The sequence below is a fragment of the Mustela erminea genome, chromosome 1 (genome assembly GCF_009829155.1).
Source record: "Mustela erminea isolate mMusErm1 chromosome 1, mMusErm1.Pri, whole genome shotgun sequence".
In the NCBI taxonomy this organism is placed as follows: domain Eukaryota; kingdom Metazoa; phylum Chordata; class Mammalia; order Carnivora; family Mustelidae; genus Mustela; species Mustela erminea.
Genome location: NC_045614.1, coordinates 200533594 through 200546678, shown reverse-complemented (window position 1 = coordinate 200546678; position 13085 = coordinate 200533594). Strand labels below are relative to the sequence as shown.

The 13085-nt window shown below is 35.7% G+C and overlaps 1 protein-coding gene across 1 annotated transcript; it reads right to left on the bottom strand.

Annotated features, from left to right (window-relative positions):
- Positions 1–1366: 1366 nt before the first annotated feature.
- LOC116567376 (peroxiredoxin-1-like) lies at positions 1367–2281 on the bottom strand. The gene has a single exon (XM_032302394.1). The coding sequence runs from the start codon at positions 2246–2248 to the stop codon at positions 1661–1663; it is 588 nt and encodes a 195-aa protein (XP_032158285.1). The 5' UTR covers positions 2249–2281; the 3' UTR covers positions 1367–1660.
- Positions 2282–13085: the final 10804 nt, after the last annotated feature.

The following is a 13085-nucleotide window of genomic DNA, read 5'->3' as shown; positions in this document are numbered from 1 at the left end:
GCTTCCTCCTCTCTCTCTGCCTGCCTCTCTGCCTGCTTGTGATCTCTCTCAATAAAAATCTCTCTAAAATAAATAAATAAATAAATAAAAATCTAAAAAAAAAAAAAAGCATCTTGAGGTACAGAAAAACCATCTCTATCATACAATGTCTGAATTTCTCATGCAAAGACTCCCTGCACAAAATAAATAGTTGTAATCTTATGCCAGTAACTTTTGGAGTAGTTTGTATTCTAACACCAATAATCAGAAATTCGGGGCGCCTGGGTGGCTCAGTGGGTTAAGCTGCTGCCTTCAGCTCAGGTCATGATCTCAGGGTCTTGGGATCGAGTTCCGCATAGGGCTCTCTGCTCAGCAGGGAGTCTGCTTCCTCCTCTCTCTCTCTCTCTACCTGTCTCTATACCTACTTGTGATCTCTCTCTGTCAAATAAATAAATAAAATCTTTAAAAAAAAAAAATCAGAAATTCTACCTGCAGCCTCCATGATTCGATAAACTCTAAAACTCCATACCAACAAGAGAAGAAGCGCCTACTTGAATGTAAGAGAAGATGCTCAGAATATAACAAACCAATCAGGTGGATTAATTTTGTAATTATTGACCCTCATGAAACACACATAAAATTTACTCTGCAATTTAGCAAAATGGCAAGCACTTTTCATTGAATATAGAGATTATTTACTCTTTGTTGTCATTTTGCTTACTAAGATATAAATGTTTGTTTGAATCTTCCAGCTGAGTATATGTAAACATTCTGAATATGGGTCTTTTTATTGATTCTATTGCATAAATTAATTAGTGAGCCTAGTAGCAGCAGCAGCTGAGGAAGGAAGTTGCTATTTCTGAAGTCATAAGAAGAAAATACAATGTAACTGAAATATTTGTAATAACTTCTGCAGTCATTCTCTCTCTCTCTTTTTTTTTTTCTTCTCTAGATTAACAGACATATGACAGAGAATAAAACTAGACTTCTCCAGTCAGAGAAAAAACACGTGAAAGTCATAAGCATCAGTCTTACATTATGCAGACCAGAGTTTCAGGCTGGATTTTTCTTTAACTTTCTTGACTCAGTTTCCTTTAGTGTTATTAAAATCTCATACCCCCTTAGATGTGGCAAAGTAAGCAAAATGCTTTTTACAGAGGCTTGTATAAACTAAGTTCTTTTTTTTTTTTTTAAGATTTTATTTATTTATTTGACAGAGAGAGACACACAGTGAGAGAGGGAACACAGGCAGGGGGAGTGGGAGAAAGCAGGCTTTCTGCCGAGCAGGGAGCCGAATGAAGTGCTCGATCCCAGAACCCCGAAATCTCGACCTGAGCCTAAGGCAGACACTCAACCGACTGAGCCACCCAGGTGCCCCTAAACTAAATTCTTTTTTTCTTTTCTTTTTTTCCTCAGTTCAAGTCTAATAGAAACAACAGAAGATCAAAAGTGTTGCCCTATTACTGTACATCACAGTTGGCCTGCCCTGTAACACAGTTCAGGCCATTCTTTCCAGAGGAAACAAGGCTGGACTCCCCAACCCCTGCAGGAAAGGCCTGTCCCATCCCATACCACATCTGCACAAAGTCTAAAGTCTTGTGTTTTAAGCATAACAATAGTACAAAAGAGATTTTGTTTTCATGGCCACCCACTACAGCCCAGCCCTAAAATGGCCCGGGGCTCACTTCTGCTTAGAGAAATACTCTTTGCTCTTCTGGACATCAGGCTTGATGGTATCACTGCCAGGCTTCCAGCCAGCTGGGCACACTTCCCCATGATGGTCGGTAAACTGGAAGGCCTGAACCAGTCGCAAAGCCTCATCCACAGAGCCGCCAACAGGTAGGTCATTTACAGTGATCTGCCTAAGGATGCCTTTATCATCAATGATAAAGAGGCCCCTGAACGAGATGCCTTCATCAGGCTTTAAGACTCCATAGTCCTGAGCAATGGTACGCTTGGGGTCTGATATCAAGGGAATGTTCATGGGTCCCAGTCTTCCTTGTTTCTTGGGTGTGTTGATCCATGCCAGGTGACAGAAATGAGAATCCACAGAAGCACCAATCACTTGACAGTTGAGTTTCTTAAATTCTTTTGCCCTGTCACTGAAAGCAATGATCTCCATGGGACACACAAAGGTGAAGTCAAGAGGGTAAAAGAAGAACACGACATAGTTTCCTATGGCTGAGGTCTTTGAATGGCCATCTGGCATAACAGCCGTGGCTTTGAAGTTGGGGGCAGGATGCCCAATTTTGGCATTTCCTGAAGACATCTTACTCTTGGCCGCTCTACGAACAAAAACGTCGAAGACAAGGCAGGAAGAAGACGTCCCTAAACTAAATCCTTAATAAAAGGTATAAAAGGTAGGCATAATTCTAGTAATAATTTAAAAAATGAAATTATTTATATTTGCACAATTATGGACATTGTATTCATGTGAAGCATATTATATGTATGCTGATTTTGAATTAAAGTAAACATAGTACAGTTGGAATATTTTAAAAGTAATGCATTGGGTGAAATTCAGAAACTAGACTACTATTCAATGAGTAAGGTAGAAACTTTGGCCTTGTTTTCAGGGAAGGTGTTAGGTCCACAATAATTCAATAATAAACTCCTTCTTTTGGGTATCAATACGTTATTTTCCATTGTCACTATAAGAAATTACCTCAGATCTACTAATTTAAAACAACATACATTTATTATGTTCTAGTTCAATAAGTCTATAGGTAAGAAGTCCTGGTGCAACATGGTCCAATTGGGTCTTGTGTTTAGAATCTGCAAGGTGAATACCACTGTGTCAACAGAGTGGCATTACTTCTTGGAGGTTCTGGGAGTGAATCAACTTTCAAGCACATTCTGGTAGATGACCAAATTCTGTTCCCTGCTGTAATAGGACTGAAGATACTGTTCCCTTTATTGCTGTCACTGAGGGCATCTTTCCTTCTTAGGGGCTACCTATATTTGCTTTGTTTTAGTCAGTTGGGCTGCTCTAATAAAAACATGTAGACCAAATAGCTTAAACAATAAACATTGATTTCTGCAGTTCTGGAGACTAGAACTCCAAGATCAAGAGCCCGGGTGATTCAGTGTCTGGTAATTTCTCACTTATACATAATCATGTTCACAGTCTGTGATCTAATGGCAAAACAACAGCAGGAGAGCTCTCTGGAGCCTCTTTTATAATGGCGCTAACCATGTTCTTGGTGGGTTAGGAATTTAACAAAGATTCGGGGGAGACACATTCAGTCTATAACAATTCTCATACTTTTCATGTGGCTCTCTCCTGCACTGGTGGTTGGGCCTTTCTCATGCTTGGAATATCTCTAAATTTCCCTTTGCCACATCTTTCTTGAGCCTAGTTGGAGAAAGTTCTCTGAGTTTAAAGGCTCATGTGATCTTGCGGCACCTGGGTGGCTTAGTCATTAAGCGTTGGCCTTCGGGCGGCTTGAGTCATGGTCCCGGGGTCCTGGGACTAAGCCCTGCATTGGGCTTCCTGCTCCCCTGGAAGCCTGCTTCTTCCTCTCCCACTCCCCCTGCTTGTGTTCCCTCTCTTGCTGTCTCTATCTCTGTCAAATAAATACATAAAATCTTAAAAAAATTAAATTAAAAATAAAGGCTCATGTGATCAGATTCAGCCTACCCTTAAAATCCAGGAAAATCGGGGCACCTGGGCAGCTCAGTCGGTTAAAGCCTGTACCTTTGGCTCAGGTCATGATTCTGGAGTCCTTGGATGAGTCCCACATCTGGCTCTCTGCTCAGTGGGGAGGCTGCTCCCCTGGCCTCTCTCTCTGCCTACTTTTGATCTCTGTCTGTCAAATAAGTAAAATAAATTCTTGAAAACCACTGTTCTAGAATTTAGTGTATCTCAAACTATCTGTGGTGGAGTCTTTTTTCAAACTTAAACCTCAGTAAACTGTAATGAAAAATGAATCACTATAATGAATTACTATGAAAATTGAAAACAAAAAAGAGGATTATGGAATACAAATACATATTTTAACTTATTAACTCTATTAGATATGTAATTAGTCTATCAAGTTTCTCTAAAATATTCTGAATGCTTAATCTCAGTTTTTGTACTTCCTTCTTATTGGTATTAATCATTTTATATATCATTACTATTTCACAGAGCATACTTTGAACTGGTTCATTGGTAACCTACAAACTGTCAACTCAGGGAATTAGAAATACAGAAATTTTATCTAATAGATTTCAATCTATCTCTTTCAAGACTTCAGAATTTATGACTCATTCCAAACTATTAAAGCACAGAGAGTGTATTTACTATTCCAAATTATAAATATTTTGTAATGTTTATAGCAGTGTTTTCCTACTTGGGTGAATTATAAAAGGGGAAGTCTTTTGGAAAAAAATAAAATCAGCCATTCAAGCACAATTCTTTATTGAGAAACATGCCGCTGAAGCCCGTGCAGAAAGAACTAAGTCACATCATGCATCTTGGAGTACCAGTACAGAATAGTGTTGACAATAAACTTGAAGGAGAATGAGGTCATTTTTTAGCCATCTTTCAGAAATTGCCTCTCTGAAACTCTCAGGTCCTTAACTATAATAAATATCCATGCTTCTAATCTCTAGACTTGAACAAAAACAACAAAAACTTTTACAGCCCACAGGAGGTGATTTGTGTGTCAGAAAGCACAGTTTTGAATGGAGGAAAACCTAGCCATTAAAATAATTTCATTCTTAGCTGATTTTTTCCATGAACTCACTCATTATATTAAAGACAACTATGCTAATGTGAACTTCACCTTAAAATCTTTTCTAGATGGAAAGAGGATGGAATGTTAGATAGAAAAACTGTGTGCTTTGTGCGAAGGGTAACTGTAGCAGGAGGGTATGAGGAAACAGAGTTTTCCCTTCTCCATAGATAATTCTCAATATTTACTTTATCTTCTGTCTTTGTAGTTAATTAGTCATCCTAACAAATGGAAAATTATATATATATATATATATATATATATATATATATATATATATTATATATATATATATATATATATATAACATAGATAGTGTGATGCATATATATGTAGAATATACTCACATAAATTGGTGAGTCTACAAAAGTTTAATTCTTCATGTCATAAGAATCTCAAAAATGTTGGATCACTGGATAACTCCAGGAGAGAGTGAGGAAAAAATTCAGGTGGCACAATCTGTGGTAGCCTTTACTAAAACATTTGAATGGAATGATATCCATGGAGGTCATTTCGAGCCCTTTGTGGCTCAAGACTTCAGCTTCCCTGGCTGCACCAGAAATAATGGAGAGGTATTTTTCACCAGTTCAAGTCATTGAAGTCTTTTTCCAAGTCATTGAAATTTTTCCTGAGACTTGGACAAATGCAAGTATAGGAAACACCTGAAGAGGAGACTATAGGCAAGTGGGAAGTGTTGCTATCATTCTTAAAGTATTCATCATTCTAAAATAAAGTTTATTATAATATAGTCACTTAAAAGGTAGGAATATGATTTGTAAAGAAGTTAATTAGATGTGGCTATTTACCTTAATATTAATATAAAATACATGTCATAGAGCAACATGTATAGTCATGCAGGAAAAGATTATTAAGATAATTACTCTTTTATTTGTCTTTTAGAGGAGTAATTTGCCTCAATTGCTATCTCTGATGGAGGTTGTACCAGATGTGAATGAAGTATGGGATTGTTAGGGGTTAATTTCTGCTTCCATGGAAACTATTCTGGTGTGTCTTGGTTTTAAATGACTTCCTGCAGGTTGAGACATGGAAACACCTGCTCAGAGAAACAACTTTCTTTAGCAATGAAGCCACATGCTGGGAAGGAAAAAAACAAAACAAAACAAAACAAAACCTTTTGTGTTGAAATTCATCTGCCTTAAATATACCATTTAATGTTTCCAGTATTTAGAAAACTACATTTTGAGTATATATTTTCCTGGGATAAAAGGAGTGTCTGTTTGTTTGTTTGTTTGTTTATTTAGAGAGCATGTGCATCCCCAAGCATGAAGGGAAGGGAAGAGAACAGAGAGAGAAACTAAAGCAGGCTCCCCGGCCAGCGTAGAGACCAACTCTGAGATAATTCTCATGACTCTGAGACCATGACCTGAGCCAAAACTGAGATTCTGACACTTAACCAACTGAGTCCCTCAGACATCCCAAAAGGAGTGTGTATTTGAATGAATATTAGAGCTGAAAGTTTAAGAATATCTTTTTTTTTTTTTTTTCACATGTCATCCAGGTTATCAAGGATGTTTTTGTAGTGGTGTTCATTAACACCAGAATAAGATAATTAAGAATGAGATAATTGAGTCATACCTCAAGTAGCTATCAACCTGCTTTTAAAGCAAAACACGGAAAGATAATTCTAAGACAAATGCCAACTGTAGTAAACATGAAGAAGTACACATGGCATTTCAGAAATATTTAGAAGGGGTTAGTTATCCCAGTTGGGGAAACACAAATCATGAGGAGCTACCTGAACTAGTTAACACTTGAACTAAATACTAAAGGAAAAGTCAAGTGAGAAATGGGACAAAGAGAATGTCTTAACATAGTGGGGTCAGAGACAGCTTTAAAAATCATGGGGAAGAGAAGTAGTTGTCTGGAAATAACAAGTCATTCGGGGTCTTTGAAGCATATGGTCTTTAAAGCATACCAAAATATAGTATCTTATGATATGGGTAACGTGGATGGTTTGATACTACAGCTTTTTATATTGTGGTACTTAGACTATATTCTAAACGGTAAGGAGCCAGACAAAGGCATAAAGCAAAGAAAATGCATGGTTTTATGATTTTTTATATAGGTGATTTTAGGAGTCAATACACAAATGGATTGAGGCCATGAACGAGTTGGACACCCCTCCAAATGACGGGGCGAGAAGGATAAAGATCCAACAGAAAAGAAAAGAGAGGAATGATGTAGAACCCCATACAGTTCAATATATGCTGCATGCAATTTATATTGAGAATTCTGTCATTTAATGAGACTTTGCATGTGAGAGGAGGTACATAGTTGGGCTCAGCCTTATATCCAAACTATAAGCTTTTATATTTCTATGAAATGATCAAAAATTTTATATGGTTAAAGAGTAGCTACTATAAATTAACCAGCATACCTTGTTTCTATGTAGTTCCTGCACTGCATGATTTAAATGTTGCAATCTTTAACTGTGTTACCTGTATTCCTCACTTTGAAATGAGTGTGAAAATGGTACTAAAATTTGACAAACTTATATTCTTTCCCACAGAGACTGACCATACAGGTTAATGCTCTGTTTTAAATTTGATATTGTCTGACTATGAAGAGTCTATGTTTTTTCTTTATGACATTATTCATCATTTAAATAAAATATCTTGACAGTTTCTGGAGGCAGAAAGAAAACCCAGAACTCTCTCAATTAAATGCTGTTTTTTTTTCTGGACACAGAGCACACAGATTTGAAACATAATATTGAACTAAAAGCTGAATATTGTTAATGTCCATTACAAATAAAAGAATCTTCACTCTCTTATGCAATTGTTGATTTCTTCTTTGTTTTTCCATTAGTGAATACAGATTTTGAGAAACCAATTAGATCTTAAAATCTCACAACTAAAAAAGAAAAAAAATATATATATATACATATACTGGAAATTACACATTATTCTTCAAATTACACATGATTCTACCTCTCATTTTAATTGTTAGTTAACCAAAAATTTTCTTAACGTTATGTAGGAGTAGCACAAGAATGAGAGTAATACTAATTCATTTTTCAAAGAACATGTTGATGTTAGTGAATCTTGTCAAGGATTATTTCTTATATTCCATGATAGGGAAGAAAAATTTGGTATAAGTAGGGGTCAAACTGACATGAAAGGGTTAATAAAAGATAGACATACATCCACAAAAATTAGCTAAAATGTCATCTAGGATACTTGTTTTTATGCCTAACTCAGATAAGGAGAAATAGGCTTTTAGTTTTGGGAAAGAAAAAAAAAATATATGTCATTTTATACTTGTATTTGCTAGGTATTATGAAATTTAGATATCCAGTTTTAGGTTTGGAACTCTATTGTTTCGGTAAATAGCATTCTTTTTCGACATGGATACAAAGACTTTATGACATTTCTGGTGGAGAACTGGAAATATTTACTTGGATCAAAGACATACACAGTAGTTAAGCTGCTGCCTTCGGCTCAGGTGATGATCTCAGGGTCCTGGGATTGAGTCCCTCATTGGGCTCTCCACTCAGCGGGGAGCCTGCTTCCCTCTCTCTCTCTCTGCCTTCTTGTGATCTTTCTCTGTCAAATAAATAAATAAAATCTTAAAAAAAAAGACATACACAGTATATGCGAGAAATTTGGATCACTGAAGATGGAATACTACAGTGAAAAGTCAATCTTTCATTACTGAATTTTAAAGGTGTGTGATGTCATGGAGGGGGATGATTGGGATAAAAATGGGGAAGCTGGAAGAGAAAAGTCTGAGGAATCCAGTTTCATCCCTTTCTCTCTTCTCTCAACTGTTTTTTCCATTTGGAGGAGATATACATGCATACATACATACATACGTGTGTGTGTGTGTGTGTGTGTAGACCTCAACTTTTTTTTTTTTTTTAAGATTTTATTTATTCATTTGACACAGAGAGATCACAAGTAGGCAGAGAGGCAGGCAGAGAGAGAGAGAGAGGAGGAAGCAGGCTCCCCGCGGAGCAGAGAACCCGATGCGGGACTCGATCCCAGGACCCTGAGATCATGACCTGAGCCGAAGGCAGTGGCTTAACCCACTGAGCCACCCAGGCGCCCGTAGACCTCAACTTTGATTCTGCATTCAAACTGAATGCTGATCAGAATCCTTGACATGCTGGATAAAAGTCTTCCAGGCTCTACTGTGTCTAAATCAGGCACTTCATTGTTCAGAAGACCTTGGTCTCACAAATTAAGGTCGTATTTTTACATTTTTGTCTTTTTAGTGTGGTTGTAGAAGAAAACAAATGTAACCTGATACAAACCATTAATTGAATAAGGGACATTAATCAGGCAACCCTATTGTAATAAATACTATATTGAAAATAAATTAGACAGTTAAAGCACAGACAATAACTTTCTGATCATAAGAGTAAAATCAAGTAATTTCTAAAATAATGAATAAGGGAAGTCTGCACAATTTGTAAAATAAGAATGCATGCTATAAGTGTTCTTGTAAATATTTGTAATTTTCTCTGCAGCTATAAACAGATTTTCTAATATTTACTTTATTATTCTTGTTTTTTTTTAATTTTTTATTTTTTATAAACATATATTTTTATCCCCAGGGGTACAGGTCTGTGAATCACCAGGTTTACACACTTCACAGCACTCACCAAAGCACATACCCTCCCCAATGTCCATAATCCCACCCCCTTCTCCCAAACCCCCTCCCCCCAGCAACCCTCAATTTGTTTTGTGAGATTAAGAGTCACTTATGGTTTGTCTCCCTCCCAATCCCATCTTGTTTCATTTATTCTTCTCCTACCCACTTAATATTCTTGTTATTTTTTAAGATTTTATTTATTTATTTGACAGAGATCACAAGTAGGCAAAGAGGCAGGCAGAGAGAGAGGAGGAAGCAGGATCCCTGCTGAGCAGAGAGCCGGATACGGGGCTCCATCCCAGGACCCAGAGATCATGATCTGAGCAGAAGGCAGAGGCTTAACCCACTGAACCACCCAGGCACCCTATTATTCATGTTTGATGCAATTCAGTTGCCCCCAAAATTGCCCACACTATCACTGATATTACTCATGGTTCTAAATAAGGGATGTTTCAGGCTTATAGAATTTCTTAATACTAAATGGAATTAAAAAGAAAATATTTATCCTATTAGTCAATAGGTTGAACTTTTAAAAAAAATTATATCTATTCTATCTTTAATTCATTTACAAAGTAAATTTAACATGACAAAATAGTTAAAAATGCTATCAATACATATTCTAAAAAGACTCACATTTCATAATACGTTTCCCTTTTTCCATAGTGATCTTCCCTTCTCATTTGAAAGATTTGCAAATATAGCCTAAAGAAATAACTCATTTTTAAGAGAAGATGATTATAAGCCTTTTCCTTTAAAAGGAAAAAACGGGGGGCCACCTGGGTGGCTCAGTGGGTTAAAGCCTCTGCTTTCGGCTCGGGTCATGATCCCAGGGTCCTGGGATCAAGCCCCATATCGGGCTCTCTGCTTGGCAGGGAGCCTGTTTCCCTCCCTCTCTCTCTGCCTGCCTCTCTGCCTACTTGTGATCTCTGTCTGTAAAATAAAAAAAAAAAAAAAAAGAATCTTAAAAAAGAAAGAGAAAGAAAGAAAGAAAGAAAGAAAGAAAGATTTTTTTGCTCATTTACAATTTTGTAGACTAGGAGTTATTGGAGATGCATAAATAATCCTATTTAATCTTCACAGTACAGTTGACCCTTAAATAATACAGTGCTTTTAAGTGTCAACCCTCTGAGCAGTTGAAATCATGTATAACTTTTGATTCCTTAATATCTTAACTATTAATAGCCCACTGTTGACCAGACCTTAGTGATAACATCAACAATCAATTCATACATATTTTTATATTATGTGTATTACATGCTGTATTCTTTTTTTTTAAGATTTTATTTATTTTAGAAAGAGAGAGAGAGAATGAGCAGAGGAAGGATCAAAGTGGGAGGGACAAGCAGACTCCATGATGAGTACAGAGCCCTACAAGGGGCTCAATCCCACAACACTGAGATCGTGACTTGAGCTGAAACCAAGAGTTGGTTGCTTAACTATCTGAGCCACCCAGGCCCCCCTATGTACTGTATTCTTATAATAAGGAAAGCTATAAAAAATTTAAGAAAATTCATAAGGAAGAGAAAATGTATTTAAAGTACTATACTGTAAAGACACCTTTTGTGAAAATTTTTATACATTAACATTTTGAGTATCCCTATGTGAAAAGTAGAATTTGGAAAGATTTCCAAGTGGTAAAACATTACTGAAATGAAATGTGTTCTCTTTTTTTAGCTCATGGATGTGTATGAACATATATGCCTATACATGTACGAATACATGTGCACACACTCCACTGCTCTTTCTACTGGAATTCATTGTAAAGATTTTTTAGAAATATCTATTTAATTTTTAAAAAAAGACTCCTAGGGCACCTGGGAAGTTCATTCAGTTGAGTGGCCAACTCTTAGTTTCAGCTCAGTTCATGATCTCAGCATTGTGAGATTGAGCTCCACGTTGGGCTCCACGCTAAGTGGGGACTCTCTTTGAGATTCTTTCTCTCTCCATTTCCCTATGTCCTTCCCCCCACTCTCTTTCTAAAAGTAAATAAATTAATTAATTTAATTAAATAAAAATTATAAGAAAGACTTCAAATGTTACTATTTCTAGTGAAAGAATACCTGTGCTAAAATCAGGACTGATGAAAAGAAACATAGGAATGTAACACTTCTTTACTTTGGGAATATTGCAACAAAGACTCAACCTGTTTTAAAACAATTTTCTATTTCCTTAGTAATACATTTACATATGCTTATATGTAAAGAAAGTCTTTGGATTTAATTTTTACAATATTCTATTTTTACTTTTCTCCTCCAGTCTGTTCATTAACTATCATGAAGAACCAGAAATCCCATTCTCAACATATGTAATTTGGACTAGAAAGGGATTAAATAAAAGAAATAAAAGGTGACTTGAGTGACCTTGAACTCTATTTTTGTTTTTACACACAGTCACACAACAGTTGTCAAATAGAATCTTCTCCATGGCCACATGAACCTGCATGGACATTTTTCCTAGTGTCCTCAATGAAGGTAGATAAATATTAGCTTTTCACATAGAAGTTCTATATTACAAGAAAATTAAGCAGCTGCTATTTGCCAGAATATGATTCTTTTTCTTAAGTTAGATATTTTTCAATAGTCTTCTCATTTTTATCTAAATCCCAATTTATCCTCAAATATCCAGTAAAATATATTCATCAAATATATTCAATACTTCCTTTGTAAATTTCATTTATAGCTTCAAATTGCTAAATAATATTTAGGACAAATTTTATGTAAAATCTGCTAACAAAGGTAAGAATTGATTTTAATTTAATGTGAACTAGTGACAATTAATTTAAAAAGAATGGATTTCATAACTATATGAAAAAAGGCAAACAGTAGTCTGAGTTAAGTAAAAATAAAGCTAAATAAAAACCCTTGCAGGTATAAAATTTACCAAGGGTCTACTTAAAAACACTAAGATATAAAAATATATGGATCTAGAAATGAGGGGGATATTAGATGCAAAAACAAAGAAAACAAAAAAATAAAAACTCTACATTATTTTGGAGTGACATTTACAAAATATGGTACTTTATATTGTTAATTTTCCAGATTAAAAAAAAAAATATTAGAAGTCAAAGAACCAACAAGGAAATTATAAAGTTTTTTTAAAAAAAAAAAGGTTGAGATAATTATTACTCCTTGAAAACCAAGATAACAAATTATTTTGAAAATTAATAAACTCAGATGAAGAATCATGCATTATAATTTTCTTCTTTCTGGACACTCCCATTTTCATTTATGCTCTATGCCATCCAATCAACATCTTCACTCAGATTACAACACTGGTAATTCAGCTTTAGGAGCTGTGTTGGAATGCGACACCTGGATGGCTCAGTTCATTAAGCATCTGCCTTCAGCTCAGGTCCTGATCCTGAAGTTCTGGTATTGAGGCACACATTGGGCTCCTTGCTCAGTGGGGAGCCTGCTTCTCCCTCTGCCTGCCTCTCTCTTTCTCTGAAAAACACATAAAATCTTAAAAAACAACAAAACAAAACAAAACATGTTGCAGTGTTATCACATTGAACGAGAATAATGCAAACAAACTCAGGTTGCGTTTCTTGGATATTGAAAGAGTGAATATAGGGATTAACTCAGGAAAATCAAACAGGGAGATTAACACAGATTCTTGATAATAATAATTTTCTTCCTAATTTCAGCTTTTTTGATGTCCTTCTTTCCAAATCCTTCACTGTTTTACTATTTATGACATTTTTGTAAAGGAGCATGATTTTCAGGTACCTTGTCTCATTTTCTTTTTTCTTTTTTCTTTTTTAAAAAAATT